This window comes from Crocodylus porosus, unplaced genomic scaffold, assembly GCF_001723895.1.
Source record: "Crocodylus porosus isolate Cpor-Errol unplaced genomic scaffold, CroPor_comp1, whole genome shotgun sequence".
In the NCBI taxonomy this organism is placed as follows: Eukaryota; Metazoa; Chordata; order Crocodylia; family Crocodylidae; genus Crocodylus; species Crocodylus porosus.
In genome coordinates, this window is record NW_017728907.1 from 43,369,956 (window position 1) to 43,387,942 (window position 17,987).

At 42.0% G+C, this 17,987-nt stretch overlaps 1 protein-coding gene across 1 annotated transcript in view; it reads right to left on the reverse strand.

Moving 5' to 3' along the window:
- ST6GALNAC3 (ST6 N-acetylgalactosaminide alpha-2,6-sialyltransferase 3) overlaps nt 1–17,987 on the reverse strand; it is a 346,629-nt gene that overhangs the window by 3,035 nt on the left and 325,607 nt on the right. Inside the window, exon 4 of the mRNA XM_019531250.1 lies at nt 4,444–4,551. Coding sequence (XP_019386795.1) covers nt 4,444–4,551 — 108 coding nt within the window. The remainder of the gene's footprint in view (nt 1–4,443; nt 4,552–17,987) is intronic.

Genomic DNA, 17,987 nt, shown 5'->3' on the forward strand with positions numbered 1-17,987 from the left:
ACTGCATAGAGGGGGAGCAAGACCTCTCTGGACCTGTTAGTGATGCCCCTGTTGATGCATGACAGGGTGCGGTTGGCTCTGCCTATTGCTTCATCACATTGGCGACTCATATTCATCCTGGAGTCAATCCTGACTCCAAGATCCCTCTCTGCCTCCGCTGCTGAGAGGGTCAGCCCCTAACCTAGAATCATAATGCTGGTTCCCTCTCCCCAGGTTCCTTCTCCTTTGTGCCAGGCTGTGTGGCTAGAAGGACTACTGGCTCTCACTGGGCAGTCAGCATTTTATTTTTAGTAAGTTTTTTTTTCCCTATGGATTTTGCAGAGATTTCCTGATTTCCAAATCCATGAAATTGCAATTTGAGTAGGTCTCTATCCATATGTCTTGTATCTGGACTGCATTTTTTCATTGTACGTGCAGAATTGACACAGCACGGATTTGGTACGTTTTAATATATCAGACAAACACATGCATGTCTCTTAACACAAACTAGCCTTAGCAGCCTGCGTAGGATTGTAGGGCAGACCCAGAACAGCAATACATCGCTAGAGGGGTGCCCTGTTGCATTGAGGCACTACATCCAGAATGGCACTAAGTAGTCTTCCATCCACAGCAGGTTCTTGGGTGAGGTTAACAGGTCGTGGAGCAGTTGACATTAGCAGACAAAACAGAAAAGGGCCCCTTTTGCTGTTCCCTGTCCCAGAAATATCTGTACCAAACCCAACCCATCTCTTCTATTTAGGCAATACAGCCAGAGTTCCAGCTTTAAAGTAATTCTCTCCCCTTAACAAGGATAAGGTAAAATGTTATTGTGCTAGCTCCTGTTTTTATGCCAGAGCAATGGGCTATGGATTAATTGCTGAATTCTCTGGGACATCATGGCTCTTTTACATTTTCATAACAAAGAACAACATATGTTCTTTTCAATGGGATGACTTATCCTAGGGATGGGCAAAGTCTGGCCCATGGACTGGATCCGGTCAGCCGTGGAATCCATTTCCCAGCTGCCCCTGCCCACATGGCTTGGTCTGGTCTCCACGGAGACTCCAGCCACACCTGCGTAGGAAAACTCAGGCTGGTGTTGCCATGGAGACCAGCCACAGCTGCGCTGGCAGCGCGCAGCAGCAGAGCAGCACGGGGGGCTGCTTCAGAGCCTCTGGGAACTTACAATAGGGGCAGCTTACTCTGGAGCTAGAGTAGAGCTGCAATCTGTAGCCTGCATGCTCCAGGCAGGGGTGCACAAGCAGGGGACTGTGGCTCTGCTCTGGGTCCATACCAAGCTGTCACTGCTGGAGGAACTGGGGTAGAGTTGTGATCCCCTGCTTGTGTGCCCCTGCCCAAAGCATGCAGGCTACAGATCATGGCTCTGCCCTGGCTTCAGAACAAGCTGCCTCCATTGCAAATTCCCAGGGGCTCCGGAGCAGCCCCTTGCACAGCTCTGCTGCATGTGCTACCAGTGCAGCTGAGGCCGGTCTCCATGGCAACCCCAGCCTGAGCTTTCCCATGCAGGTGCGGCTGGGGTCTCTATGGAGACTGGCCCAAGCCATGTGGGCAGGGGCCACTGGAAAATGGAGTTCTGCTGCCAGCTGGATGAGCCATTTTGCTCACCCCTGACTTATTCAGTGGGAGCTGTCAGTTTCACAGTTTCGTAGTTTCTAGGGTTGGAAGGGACCTGACCAGATCATTGAGTCCGGCCCCCTGCCATGGCAGGAAAGAGTACTGGGGTCAAATGACCCCAGCAAGTGTTCATCTACCCTCCTCTTAAAGACCCCCAGGGTAGGAGCCAGTACCACTTCTCTTGGAAGTTGGTTCCAGATCCTACCTGCCCTGACCGTGAAGTAGCGCCTCCTGATATCTAGCCTAAATCTACCCTCTACCAGCTTGTGACCATTATCCCTGGTCACTCCTGGTAGTGCACGGGGGAATAGGGACTCCCCCAGTGCCTGCTGATCCCCTCTGACTAGTTTGTAACAGGCCACTAGATCCCCCCTCAGCCTTCTCTTGTGGAGGCTGAACAGGTTCAGGTCCCATAGCCTCTCCTCATAAGGCCTGTCCTGCTGCCCCTGTCCATGCGAGTGGCCCTCCTCTGGACACTCTCCATGTTGTCCACATCCCTCTTGAAGTGCTGCGCCCAGAACTGGATGCAGTACTCCAGCTGCGGCCTGACCAGTGCTGCATCTGTAGATGCATGACAAGGTGTGGTTGGCCTTCCTGACTGCATCCCCACACTGCCGGCCCATGTTCATCTTGCCATCAATGATGACTCCAAGATCTTTTTCTGCCTCTGTACTGACAAGAAGGGAGTTCCCCAACGTGTAGGTATGGTGCCGGTTGTTCCTCCCCAAGTGCATCACCTTACACTTGTCAGTGTTGAATCCCATCCTATTCTCATCCACCCCCCCCCGTAACCTGTCTAGGTCTGATTGCAGCCTATTCTTCCCTTCTAACGTGCCCACATCCCCCCACATCTTAGTGTCATCAGCAAATTTGAAAAGGGTGCTTTTTACCCCCTCGTCCAAATCACTGATGAAGATGTTGAACAGTGCGTGCCCGAGGACCGAGCCCTGCGGAATCCCACTGCCCACGTCCTTCCAGGTCGAAAATGACCCATCCACCACCACTCTCTGGGTGCAGCCACAGCCCATTTGACTGTGTGGATGTCAAAACCACAGTCCCCCAGTTTCTTAATGAGAATGGGGTGAGAGACAGTGTCGACAGCCTTCCGAAAGTCCAGAAGGACTATGCCCATTGCTACTCCTGCGTCTAAGGATTTGGTGATCTGGTCATAGAAGGCCACCAGGTTGGTCTGATAGGACCTGCTGCTAATGAACCCGTGTTGATTGCCCCTAAGCATAATCTTCCTTGCTGGTCCCTTACAATTTCTCTTTAGTGTCAGGTACCTAAATAAGATGGCCAAATTTGAAACCAGTTCCTGTGTTTGAGGCTGGAAATAGACATTGCCTGATGTCTCACTTGAGCCACCATAAAAAATTTTTATGGCAGCACAAATTGTAACCAATTGCATTTTACAGTCTTGTGTTGTGCCACATCAGAGGATTATCAATGGTGCAACAAAATCTAATAATAGACTCTGCTGCTTATTGTGTTGGACATCTGTTAACTCTGTGGTAGGACAGTATCGGCAGCTGGAGCTGCTCAGACTCTCCAGCCACCTTGGGCAGGTGATCCAGGGGCTTGAGGGCCCCTTAAGCACCCGGAGCACCTGCCTGGCTTTCCCCACTTAAGGAGAAGCACTCTGGGGAATCTTGGGGTACCTCTCCATAAGTCAGGGTTCCCCACTGAGCAAGACTAGTCCCCCATGATCACAGAAGTGGGTGTGGCTGAGAAGAAAAAACTGACTGTGGGGCTTTCCCCATCTCCAGAGATCATATCACCTCCAGAGATCAGATTGCCCCTTGTATTGTACTATCAAAGGTGAGACAAGAGGTGACCTGTGCTTTGTCCAATGAAGCAGATCAGTTGTACCACAACACATGGTGGCATGCTGATTCACTTCATATAGCAATGTCTGTTTCTACTCTATGTTATGATGGGAATGAATCTCAAGTTTACGTAATATAGAAAAGGCTGTCAGGGGTAGGCCTGGAGGAACTTGGAGAACTTACCCTAGTAGGTGAGGAGACCAAGGGGTTACACAGAAGGCTCAAGGTTTATTTGAACTTATCCAACTTAAGAAAATGTGGCTTGATTTATTATAGTACTGCATGCATAAATCTCTTGTTTTTGTGAATAAGAAACATATTTACTTTATATTCCATTCTTTTTCTATTGATTAAATATGAATGACTTAGATCTTAAGATGATAGTACAGAATTATACTTCTGACAATAGAAGGAATGAGACAATAGGAATACCAACAATTGTGGGTATGAAATTACATACCTTACCTGGATCAAACTCAGAGGACTTGTTTTATTTTCTAATTAGAAACCCCCTGCTACTCATACCAGATAATATATAAACCTAGAAAGTTGAAGTAGATTGCTTATTTATTGGTGATACATAATTATATATAACTACCCTGAGCTAATCAATTCGTTTAATTTTTAAGTGTATTTGGCATTCAGTGAACCAGCAGATTGATGTTTCCTCTACACATTTGTTTCAGCAGAAAGAATATGTGAGTTTTGTCAAAAGAACAGAAATGTTCAGTTTCCCAAATAAATCAGAGACCGTAGAAAGTCTTTGATTAAAAAAAGTTCTTTCTGACATTTGACATTAAGCTTTTGTAAATATTTTTATTTTATCAACACCAAATGCCATATCAGAACTAAATATGCTGACAATATAGTGTCACATCAATGCAGAACAGTGGGAAATGGCTGCCTAATCCATTTCGTGGATTTATGATATTAAAATGAATTGTGAAATTTTGACAAGACATCAGAATTGTAGATGCATGAAAATAATTTCCTGTGATCTTACTTGCAGTAGGTGTCATTTATCATCCCATAGACGTGAATTCCATAGCAGGCATCCATAGCCAGAATTAAGGTAAACCAACCAGTGCTGAGATATGAACCTGACTGGACTCTGTAAAAACACAACACACACAACAAATTTGCAATGTGAAATTACTAACACTTTATCAGAGAAATATCATCTATTACCTGGGACAAAAGGCATTAAGCAACTTGCCAATCTGTCAAAAACATACAATTATTTTGAATTATTTATAGGTGCGCTCTCCTCCGCGCTAGCTTGGGGCCCCAAGCGGTAAGTCCACAGAAGAAATATCACACGCTAAGTATTGGAAGTCAAACAATTCCAGCCCCATAAGACGGAAAGTAATTTATTTGTACATTAGAAAGATGAAAATTAATGTAGAATACAAGATGAGAGATTATAAGTACAGCCAGGCGTCACATTAACAGAAGGAAAGTCTCTTATTTGTATACATATACATGTTCACTCACACTTTCGTGGACACCAGAAGTACTTTGTAGTACAATGTACTACATTTACATGCTGCATGAATACTATAAATCTATATAGACATGAAACTTTTAAGGTTATGTTAACTAAAGATTGGCCAACAGAATTTCAAAGGACTTGAAAAATACAACTCATCTTTATACTCATTATAGAAGGTGACATATAGGGAGAGGAGTGTAAGGAAATTGGGCACAATTTGGCAACTTTTACTCATGCAACAAAATTAGTTCTGTTGAGTAAGAACTAATTGCACAAGAAAGGATTTGGCTCACAGTTTCTAAATGCCTCCTATTTGGAAAAAAGATATATGACTTGTTAAATAAAGGTCTGATCCTGTTCACATTACTTAAACTAGTAGTACCATTGGGAGTCAACAGAAGTACCATATTATCAGAAGAAGTAAGATGTGTTGCTTTAATACCTCATAAATAATTGATAATACAGTTGGCACTAATGGCTTAAAAATTGGTAATAGTCCAGGTTTTCTTAATGTAAGTATTCCTTTCAGTTCTAATGAGAGAAATGAAAATAATTATCTGAAAATTAACAGTAAAAGAAACTCCAGATGACAAATGAAAACATCGAGTCCCAAAGTTGGCTAAATATAGCCCAAATGCAGAGCTCAATTCAGGAGGGTTGAATGACGGGAGAGGATAAGTTGAATGTCTGGTATTTTTATAGTCCCCATATTTTGAATACAGTCAGGAAACAGTCTATTTTCCATCATAAGGTAAAGGAGTCTGCACTTTTCTCTCAATTAAATTTGGCTACAAGGGGCTTCCGAATACAGATGAGTAGAAAACTACAAAATATTTTCCAGTTTTGGAAAGTTTTGTTCCATGTCAAAGTTAGAGAGAAAGTCACTCATCCCACAATGCCCAAGATCTTAACAGTCTTCCGTGGGATGTACCTTCCTTAGGGAAGCTGAATTGAAGTCTTTCCTATGCTTGATAAAGAACAGGGCTTTAACCCACAGACTGCTTATGCTAGTGGTGTGTGAAGAGGGCCCTATTCGATTTAGATTCAGATTCGGGCTGAATCAGGGATAGTGATTCGAGTCATTGATTCAGATCACTGTCACTGATTCAATTTGGCTGAATCCAAATCTGAAGATTAGATGCTGATTTGGAGAATCAGCGGTTCAGGCATAGACACAGCTTTAAAATTTTGTTCTACTTACCTTGAGGTAGCAGGTGTGGTTCATGATATCTGTGGTGCTGGGGCACATGGAGTGTCCCACAGGAGCGTGGAGGGGGACCTCCACATGCTCGGCGGTGATCTTGAAAGTGGGCCGGAAGTACTTCCGGTTCACTTCCAGGTCTGCTGAGAAGTGCACTGGGGGGCTCCCCCATGCCTCCCCAGCTCAACAATCGGCTATGGGGGGACCCTGGGTGCCCCCCCCAGACTCAGGAGGCACCAGTTGCTGAGCCAGGGGGGGTCATTTGAGGGGTGGGCCCGGCACGCTCCCTGGCGGACCTGGAAGTGGACTGGAAGTGCTTTTGGTCAACTTCTGGGTCTGCTGCTGAGTGTGCTGGGGAGCCCCCCCATGCTCCTGTGGGACACTCCATGCACCCCAGCATTGCAGCACTTATGAACCCCTGCTACCTAAAGGTATGTAGAAAAAACATTTAAAGCTGTGTCTATGTCCAAATCTCCGAATCCCTCTGAATCTCTCCAAATTGATTTAGAGGGTTCGATTCGATTTGAAGAGATTAAAGGGTCCTCTCATTCTATTCAGGTTCAGAGATTTGGCCACCAAATTGGGCCAAATCTCCGCCTAATAGAATCAGGGACCAAACCTTCGCACAGCCCTAGTATATATGTACTGAATACCCTAATCACTGAGCTACTGCTTATACTTTGGTAGGTTTCTCTCCTTTTGGAGCTGTTCTACTATAACTAACTAACTATTGGAGCAGGAACTTAACCCACCACCTCCCACATCTCACCTAGAGATAGTCATACAGATGCTGTACTGCTTCCTCACTCTCCCTATTCCACTTGGTATGAATAAATAAATGTTCACTGGGGATGGAAAAAGAGAGGATCTTTATATGGCACTCCCTTTGGATGCAGAAAACTACTGTACCAATGAAGAATTAATTCTTTACACAAAGTTGAATACTCTAACAGAGTGACTCGCTTGCTACAAAGTAGGGCTGAGGGCTTCTTTGAGGTGTAGGAAGCTGAGTTTTAAACTCTCACTCTGAATAGGTATTGAGCTATGGGTGTCCCACATCCCCACATGAGGACCCTGAAAATGATCCCATTTGGTTATTAGGGAATGCTTCTTCCCTCTTTCTTGTTCACCTTTTTCTCCCCGCTCCCTCTCAGAAAAAAATATTTTAGCCGGGACCCAAAAAGTCTTTCTTGTTGAAAACAGCACGTATGTTCCTAAGAAATACTCCAGTTCCAATGTACTGCCATTTGCCAATGTAGAACTGTTCACTGGAACTTTTCTGTACAACTCAACTCCCAAGTCTTACCATACACAGGACCGCCAAAGAGGACAGGGGCTTTGGCTATACTTTGCTTCCATTTCCATTTCCCTATCTGCCTTTGTGATAGGGGTTCATATTCTCCCAGGTCTATATCCTCTGCAGAACAGATCTGGGGACTCTAGGTATGAGATTCAGTTGGCTTTGTGGAAGCCAAAATTGGGACAAAAATATTTCAAGCTAGTGATGAGGAAAAATATGCATGTAGCAAATAAAGGCAGGGAAATCAAATGAAGGCTATCAATCTTTCACCAGAGGGACACTGAATACTGTTGTACTTTGGTAACAGACAGAAATCCTTATAATTCTGAAACTGCTTAAACTTACTTGCTCATCTCTCAGAAAAAATAGTGTTATCAGAGTCATGATGCATAAGAGGCTTAAAGGTGTATAATTTAAAGAATGATCTTGAGCCAACTTAATGAAATGTAAACAAGGAGGTATCTATATGTCTTTTCTGCATACATTCTTCCTCTCCTCTCCTTCCTTTCTGCTTTATGCTTGAAATGCTTATCCATGCAGCAACCACAAGTGACTCACTTCAAGATTGTATTTTCTTTGTGCCTTCCATTACCAGTTTTTTTGTTAGTTCACGTCTATGATTGTCTCTAAATCACTTTATTTATCCCACAGATTCTCCAGTTATTCAAAGAAGAATCTTTTACTCCTGCCTAACATAAAAATACTCCAGCTTCCATAATTCCCAAACAAGACATGGGGAACAGAAGTGGGTACTCCAAAGTAGCAACGTGAAATGTTGAGCTACATCGCTTCAAACAAGCAGCTTGCTTCAGCGCCAAAAACACACTAAACTTGAGCCTTTAAAGCTAACCATTTAGAATCATAATAGCCATTTATCAGAACACTATGAAGATCAGGACCCTTCCGATAATGGAGGTTTATTGGAGAGTACTATATTGACAACAGCATCTGAAATCTGCTATACTCAGGAGTAAAAAGGAATTTTGAAAAAGAGTTAATCAATATTTCATGTCTTGTTTTAACACCATTGGACCTTAGTCCTCTCATCAATATACTACACTGGCAGGATAAATAAAAACAGCAGAGTAAGTTCCCAGATACCCTCTCTGGGAGCCAGAGTACATGACAGAATACAGATTGTGAACTTTAAAACAAAGCATTTCTTTCCCTCCCCCATTTTTTTTCCTGAAGATATGTAACTAATGAAGAACTGCAGTTAAACAGCAGGGATTCAGGATGATTTGTAACACCTTAGAATTCAATCTAATTCAATCTGTTGCTGTAAACATATTTGTGACATTCTAATGAAAACAATACTAGAAGTGTGAAACAATTTTAGCTGTCCCTAAAAAGCCATAAACCTCTGAACACCTTTTAAAATATCATCTAAGGAACCTGTAGAGCAAAGTAACAGCAATGCACCAGTCCTTCCCTATTATATTAACAATGAATATTCAATTTGTCTCTCTGTAGTTTGTATCCTACAAGTCTTTTGGCCATGGATTTATGTCACGTATTTGAAAGAGTCCCTTTTGTCACTGTAATTGTATTTAAGTTTTATGATGTACCTATTAAAAGTAAACAAATCTTCAATTTCATATGGGTCACCAGCACATGGTCCAGCCCAGACCAAAGGAAAAAAGAACCCAACTCCACTACAGTTGGGAAAATCTATGTTTCTCAAGCATGCTTTTGTTGAAATCCTATAGGAAAATCTATTATGATGTATGCGAGTAGTGTAAGTCTAAAATTGTTCCCTATGGCTTAGAGTGACTTCTTCTGAGCCGTATGAAATTAATGGGAATCCAGACCCAGAGAGGAAATTGTCTCAACAGCTCAAGAGAAAAATAATATACCATTTTTCAAAAACACACATTGAAAAAGAAGATGCTTTTGTTTCCAAGACATGATTTACAGCTGGACATAGCAACAAAAAGACAATGTTTATCAAAAGTTACTTTGTCGATTTATCTTGGAAAAACTTACTTTGGAAATATCCTAACATTTCGGGCTTCATAGCAAAATATAAGTAATTACAGGAGTGAATTAATCACCAATAAAAGCCATGATTCATCAAGGTACCGAGGCACTCAACTTCAAGTGCATGAATAGCTCCTATGGAACACATAAATAGTCAAGACAACTAACATGCTTAAAGATGAGCAACAGGGGTGTGCAAAACAGACTGTATTCGATTCGGATTTGGATTCAGCCTGAATCAGGGACAGTGATTTGATTTGTTGATTTGGATAACTGTTCCCGATTTGATTTGGCTGAATCAAAATCTGAAGATTTGATGCTGATTTGGAGAACCAGTGATTCAGCCGTAGACACAGCTTTAAATGTTTTTTGTACGTACCTTGAGGTACCAGGCAGAGCTTGTGAATGCTGCGATGGTGAGGCAGATGGAACGTCCCCCAGGAGTGGGGGGGGGGGGCTCTCCCTGCGCCTCCTGGCTCAGCGATCAGCCATGGGGGGACCCCAGGTGCTCCCCCAGACCCAAGAACCAACAGTTGCCAAGCTGGGGAGACATGGGAGGGCCCCTCAGTGCGCTCCCTGGTGGACACAGAAGTGGACTGGAAGTGGATCGGTCCACTTCCAGGTCTGCTGCAGAGCACGCTGGGAAGCCCCCCACACTCCGGTGGGATACTCCATCTGCCCCAGCATCTCAGCATTCATGAGCCACTTGGTACCTTGAGGTATGTAGAAAAAACATTTAAAGCTATGTCCAAATCGCTGAATCTTTCCAACTCTCTCTGAATTGATTCAGAGTGTTCTGAATCGATTCTGAGAGATTAAAGGGTCTCCTGATTTGATTTGGATTTGGAGATTTGGCCACCGAATTGGGCTGAATCTCCACCGAATCAAATCATGGACCAAAGCTTCGCATAACCCTAATGAGCAACTGCTTAGCTGTTATGCTGAATTAATACCTGAGGTGTTGTACTTGTGTTTAAAATATCACTATCTTGTTTAACTTTTTATAGTAAATTCTAAGATCTTATGTTATTTGCAAATTTCCTAGTTTCAATCACTTCAGTATTATATTTAAGGGAGGTGTATACAATTGAACTAGAAAGGATTGTTTATAGTGCATGGTAAAATGAAGAGAAAGAATAATTTCTGTTCATAGGAAGTCCCCCATTGAATTATAAATTAAATGACTGTGAAAAACTTAGATAACATGCAAACAAATAAAAAATCTGCCATTACAAGTAAAACAACTACAGAAAGTCACATGTTCTTAATCTCTGATTTCCATATGGTACATTTTGCCCTATGTGGTCTTGTGAACTGATTAAAAAATACCCATTACCTCACAACCTCATCAGGAAACAATCTGAATGTTAATCTTTAATAGGGCTTGAGCCGTGCTTACTGAACCAGAGGAAAAATCCCCACCACCTTTTACAGTGCAGTATTGGGAATAGAAAGTGGTTCTGATCTGTAGATCTCAAAATGTTTTACAAAGATGGACAAATAGTGGAACTGATGATGAAATGGAATAGCAATTTTGCAAAAATTAAATTCAAAATGCCCCAGTTGTTTTTACACAGTTTGAAACAGAATAAATTTCCATTTTAATTCTTTTTCTGAAAATTATGAACATTTTAATATTTTAATTCTTCTTCCTTTTATATCCCACCCCATTTGGTGCAAAGGTTGTATAGAGGAAAGGAAGGATGGACAGCAGCAGAGTAAGGCCTGGACTTCAGAAAAGCAGACTTCGACTCGCTAAGGGAACTCATGGCAGGATCCCCTGGGAAGCCACACTGAGGGGGAGAAGAGTCCAGGAGAGCTGGCTGTACTTTACAGAAGCCTTATTGAAAGTGCAGGAACAAACCATCCCAATGTATAGGAAGAATAGCAAGTATGGCAGAAAACCAGCTTGGCTTAGCAGGGACCTCTTCGATAAATTAAATCACAAAAGGGAAGCTTATAAGAAGTGAAAACTTGGACAAATAACTAGGGAAGACTATAAGAGCATTGCTTGGGCATGCAGGGATGTACTCAGGAAGGCCAAAGTTCAATTGGGGCTTTTGTACATGCCACAAAATTGGCTTTTAAAGTGGCTTAAATGCCCTTTTATACCACTTTAGTGGCGTTGCTGTTTACACTTTCAGCGGTGTATTGCCTCCAACATGTTTTAGTTTGCTACTTAATGAAGTGCAACAGCTGTGGAGGCAAGCACTGGGCCCCATGCAGCTCAGGGGCTGTGCAGGCAGCCCATGCAGGCAGCCTGGGAACAGCATGCCCAGGCAGGCTCCACTGAAGAAAAAAAAAAAAGCAGTAAGCCTGATCTTTTTTCCCCCCTCCCTGTCTGCCTGCCTGAACTGTGCTGGGGCGTGGGGGAAGGGGGGGTGCTTCCCTCCATACTTCCCTCCTGTGGGGTGTCACCACAGAGGGAAGCACCAGCCCCCTGCGCAGCTTAGGACCTCTTGGCCCACAGCCAGCTTGTTCCCTCGCCCCCCCCCACCACCAGAGAGGCAGGTAAAGATTGAGCCCAACCCTTGTGTACAAACCACGGAGATTTACTTTCATTTAATTCTCTCTAAACTGAAGCAGTGTTTTCAAAAACCCACCGAGCCATTGGCCATCATCTTTCAAAACTCATGGCAATCAGGAGAGGTACTGAATGATTTGAAAAGGGCAAACATACTGTCCATATTTAAGAAAGGGAAGAAGGAGGGTCCAGAGAATTACAGGCCGGTCAGCCTCACCTCAGTCTCTGGAAAAGTCATGGAGCAAATGCTCAATGAATCAATTTCTTAGCACTTAGAGGAGAAAAAGGTGATTAGGAAGTCAGTGTGGATTCACCAGAGGCAAGTCATGCTTGACCAACCTGATTGTCTTCTAGGATGATGTGACTGGCTCTGTGGATGCAGGAAGACTGATGGATGTGGTGTACCTTGATTTTAGCAAGGCTTTGATATGGTCTCCCACAACATTCTCACAGGCAAGCTAAGGAAGTATGGGCTGGATGAATAAACTGTAAGGTAGATAGAAAACCGGCAGGAGCATCAGGCTCAGAGAGTAGTAATCAATGGCTCAATGTCTAGATGGTAGCTGGTATCAAGTACAGTATCTCAGGGTTTGGTCCTGGGCCTGGTTTTGTTCAAAGTCTTTATCAATGACCTGGAAAATGACATAGAATGCACCCTCAATAAGTTTGCAGATGACACAAAGCTGGGGGGAATAGTGGATACACTGGAGCATAGGGCTAGGATTCAGAGTGACCTAGATAAATTGGAGGATTGGGCAAAAGGAATCTCATGAGGTTCAACAAGAACAAGTGCAAAGTCTGGCACTTAGGGTGAACAATCCCATGCACTGCTACAGGCTGGGGACTGGCTGGGCAGCAACTCTTTAGAAAGGGACCTGGGGGTTACAGTGGACAATCAACTGACTATGAGTCAGCAGTGGGCCTTTGTTGCCAGGAAGGCTAATGGCATGCAGGGCTGCATTGGTAGGTGTGTTGCCAGTAAGTCGAGGTAAGTGATTATTCCCATCTATTCAGCACTGGTTAAGCCACATCTGGAGTACTGTGTTCAGTTTTGGGACCCCAACTACAGAAAGGATGTGGACAAATTGGAGAGAGTCCAGTGGAAGGCAAGATAAATGGTGAGGAGGCTGGGGGACATGACTTATGAGGAAAGCCTGAGGGAACTGGGCTTATTTAATCTACAGAAGAGGAGACAGAGAGGGGATTTAATAGCATCCTTCAACTACCTGAAGTGGGGTTCAAAAGAGGACGGAGCTAGAGTGTTCCCAGTGGTGGCAGATGACAGAACAAGGAGCCACAGTCTCAAGCTGCAGGAAGGGAAGTTTAGGTTAGATATTAGGAAGAATTTTCTTACTAGGAGGCTAGTAAAACACTGGAACAGGATGCCCAGAGAGGTGGTTGACTCTCCATCCTTGGAGGTTTTTAAGGTCCCGGTTAGACAAAGCTTTGCCTGGGATGATGTAGTTGGGGATTGTTTTGCTTTGAGAGGGGGTTGGACTAGGTGCCTTCCTGAGGTCCTTTCCAATGTTCTTTTTCCTTGATTCAATGAAAATCTAAGGAAAAGCCAAATAAAAATGAAAGCCTGTAAATTTCCCTCCCTATAACTTTTCTGAAATTAAGGAAAGTTGTTCCATTACACTTTATGTCATAAAAGGAAAAAAAAAAGGAGGAGGAAGAGAATGGAGATGGAATCTGGATTTCATTTTTTTTTTTCAGAAACTGAAACTAAATGGAAAATATGGTTCAAGATTAAATTACATTTTAGCCCCCCCATTAAGATTTCCCATCAAAATTTAAAAATAAATTGAAAATATTTTCCTAAAAATGGCAATTTTTTTATAAAATTGCATTTTGGGTGGAAAATGTTTTGGTCCAAACATTTTAATATGTTGTAGCATGTATCTTTAGATCCATTTATAGAGAAACTCAGACACAACAAGGCAGAAACATTTTGACCAAGATCACACAAATGACAAAAGAGAGAAAAGTAAGCCTTTTTCTTGATGATCAGTCCAGTCCCATATTTCCCAGATTGTGAAGATTCCTGTCTTTGCAGATCTTTTTTTTCTTTTTCTTCTTTTTTTTTTTTTTACATTTTAGTACGTAACTTTTTTTTAAACACACACCTTAGCACCTAGCATTGTTTATGTAATTACATACCAGTTTGCAACATGAATTAGTACCTTAGGGCTTGAACATCTGGATACTTAGTATCTCCAATTCCACTAAAATAGTAAAAAATAGAATGAGGAAATGGTGCTTAATTCCACAGGATCAAAATTTTATGTTTTTAGATGTGAAAAAATAAAAACATAGGGCTTTTTCACATAAGAAGCTAAATGTATGCATGCTCAGTAACTGCCTACTTCAGCTCTTTCATAAAGGTTAGGGTAGGATTTTCAAAAGTGCTCTGTTGACTTCACAGAGAGAAGAGATCAGCTGACCTTAAGCACTTTGAGTTTGGGAAAGTTTTGGACATTTGGTAAAGGAAAACAGTGTATGTTTCATGGAGGACTAGGAAGCAAAATTAATCTTCCTTGACATGTGTTACCATGTTCTGATGAAGACTAAATGAAAGAAGAATTGGCCTCTCTCTTATCAGAGGGAAAATCGAATGCATTTTTTTTAAACGATTAGGAATGAACAAGTCTAAATCAGGAAAAAATTCTGTCATAATTTAAGTTCTGCTTCTAAGAAAAAAAATTTCAGGAATCTCTTCTCTTTGTTGAAACACAATTCAATTATTTTATAAATTTATACAAGCAGTTTCAAACCTAGCTCCACTAGTTCTCCCATGGTTGGTCGGACAATAATTTCCAGTAGTCAGTTCAGCACTGAAAAATTGAATCTTCAAAAAGAAACCCCTGATGTGCCAGTTTTCTATTCATATTAGTTATCTAACTCATGCTTTTGATGGACAAGAAAGGACAATTTGGTAGAATCAGACTGAAACTTAGAAGAATTTATAATTATTGATTTGAAGAAATCAGGGTGGGGTGAGAGGGATGTATGTCATTTTCCCACATAATTTCTTTTCTTGCTCTGAGAAACCAAGATAGCCAGGACTTGAGCTAAATGTCTGGTAGGAGAGAGTGTGACCAAAAGAACCAAACTCTTTTGTTCTTCGTTTTAAAATATATTTAAATAATTGTTATAAGATTAAATTCAACAATGACAAAAATGACAGAGTTTTTGGGCAATAAGCTGATGAAACATACATTCATGGAACTATTGTTTTATAAGCTCATGCTCTCTGTTGGTGCTGATACTGAGCCACTGAAATCAAGGTGAGTTTTACTGTTGGCTTCAAATGGCAAAGGATTGATCTCTTGGTGAGTTAGTGGGTGCAATTAAGTGTAATAGACTGAACAAATTAACAGTATTATAATCAATAGAGTTAAAATGTTTTATATTGTGAAGAGTACTTCCAGCTTCTCAAAGCCTTCTGAGAATTATTTAATGCTTCAGGACATAGTGTGACCCTGTGTTAGGGTAAGTGTTGTCTGGCTGACTACTAGATATGGAGGGAGTGGGAAGGGCAGGGCCATGACTATGTCTGAACTAAACAGAATTAATGTTACCATTTTTGAGTTCTCTTGATGAAGACCTTTTTTTCTTTTCTGGGATGGCATTTTTGATGGCTTGGCACACCAGGAACACAGTGCCTTTGCTTTCCCAATTAGCCTTCCCCTCATATAGAAAGTGGAGCCTCTTCCTAAAGACCCATCTATTTGGTGTAGCCAAAGCCACTTCAGGTGCCTCATAAAAGGGGAGCATTTGGTTCTCAGGTAATGAAGCTGCTTGTTTGAAAGGACTTTGTCTGGAATTGGAGAGGGGAGGACTCAGGTGGATGAAGAGCTGTAACACTGGACTAGTTTTAATTTGGGGTTTTGTAAAACTCAGGAACTTGCTGCTAATATCTTTTAATTCATTGCATATTTTCTGTAGAAAAATGTAGCATAAGAGCTGTGAACAAGACATAAATGCAGAGAATTGATTTTGCCTGGTGAAAATGACTTATATTTTTCCATTGCAAAGATACCTGTTAAGCAGTTGTTTACCCTAATTATTCCCTCTTTTGTGCATTGTGCATGTGCCTGCTTTGTGTTCCATAATGATATAGGACATCTAATAATAACTGCCCAGGTCCCTCAAGCAGCAAACAGACTGTCTCACACAATAAAAACCTGTCAGGGTGCTTCAGGTCATTATGTAAAATGAAACATTTATGTACAGACAGATGTTTGATTCTCCATTGAGTATGGTTTCATGTAAAGATTAAGCAAGTGGAATGCATTCTGAGTGATGTGGTCAAAATTCTGGCTTTGGGACATGCATATGTTGAAAAGTGGTGCTCGAAAGTGGAAGTGTGAGGTGCAAATTTCGTAGCTTGAATCCTGGCTTCCTCCAAAATCAGTGAGTTTGCATTAAATCACATTTTCCACAGTGAACCAGGAACTAACATTTCAGGCTGGGGCTTAACCTTCAGGTTTTGGCACATAATACCCAATATAGTTATGGTTTCTGTGCACCCTGGCCTATGATTATTGATTATTATACTTTTGATTAATGTTTAGCATTTGGATTGCAATAGGACCTGCAGACTATGAAGTTCTAGGCCCATTTGCACTGGGTGCTATACAACCATATAGAAAGAAACAGCCTTGGGAGATATAAATTTAAGTTTCCACTCACAATCTAATTAAAGAAAAGATACAAGTGGAAGGGGTCCTAAGTGATGTGTATGTGGGGGAGTAATGAGGATGTTCCTAGGTTTACCAAATGAGGTAGCAAAAGAATGCTGGACTTGCATTAATATGTACCTGATCTAATATCTGTAAGTCAGGAGATGTAAGACCAAATTGAAGATAAGAAAGAATGAGTCACTGGATTTACTAGAATCAGCACAGTATTTATCTGCATGTATAATTCCAGTCTTTACATTTGTAAATAGCTTTTTCTTCTTTGCACATACTGTACACAATATACAAAAAGGAAGCTGGAGCAAAGGAGGGAAAAAAATAACTTAGAGGAATTGACTTCTGCTACCAATGATTCTGTAGTTTCTTCATTTCTGATTCCTTGACCTGACTTTGATGTATCTCTGCTCTGTTGTGAACCCAAGTGACATAAGAAGGAAACTATTACATCCAAGCAGGCTGGGCTGCTTGAAGAGACTGTGCTACTGACAGAAAGACCAATCATGGAAACTTGGTTTGCTGCAAAAAACACAAAGAAGAAACTAAATCAAAGTGATAATTACAATCATAAACACAGCACACAGCCAATATATCTGTATTGTTCTGAAGCTGTTTCTTATACAGGAAAATTCAAGCTACTCAATTGTTTTATGTCAGGGAGCAACCCCCATAGGAAATGGGAGTTTCCAACTCAATTTTTATAGTTGCTTACATCTGTCTGGCCTTTGCAGTTCACATGGCTGTGAATAGTAATTTTAGTACAGAAGAATGTATTCCAAGATCCAAAGGAATATTAGATTTTGGGGGAAAAAGATATTTTCTAGAAGGCTTTAACCTTAGCTTCCTAAGTTCCTCCCAACTTCACTATCTGTTTTAGTTCCCCTCTTCTGCACAAACAGACATCCACTCAGTGTTCCACAAATCCCTCTGTTTAGTTCCCTTTTCCAAGTACAAATGGTGGTCCCAAAGCACTACCTGAATAATGTATGCAAAGGGTCTTATACCTGCCTCCCAGCTAGGGTAAATGTTACTCTTTATGGGTGCATCCAGACAAACCCCTTTGAGATGGGGCAAGAGGCATGTGCGGAACAAAAAAATGTTCCCCATGCTGCAAATTAGATCTAAAAAAAATGGAGTTTAAAAAAGCAGGGAAGGGCACAGTCCCAGACCATGCCCTGAGGCAACTGGAGGCTGGGTCCTCCACAGAGACACTCTGGCTGCCAGAGCATCTCTGTAGTTGGCCTCTCACCCTGGCACTGAAGCATGCAGCCTTCCCGTGCAGGGCATGCTGCTGCTTCAGCACCGGGGCTCTAGTGCCAGTAAGTAAGGGGTCAGGGGGGCTGGAGGAGG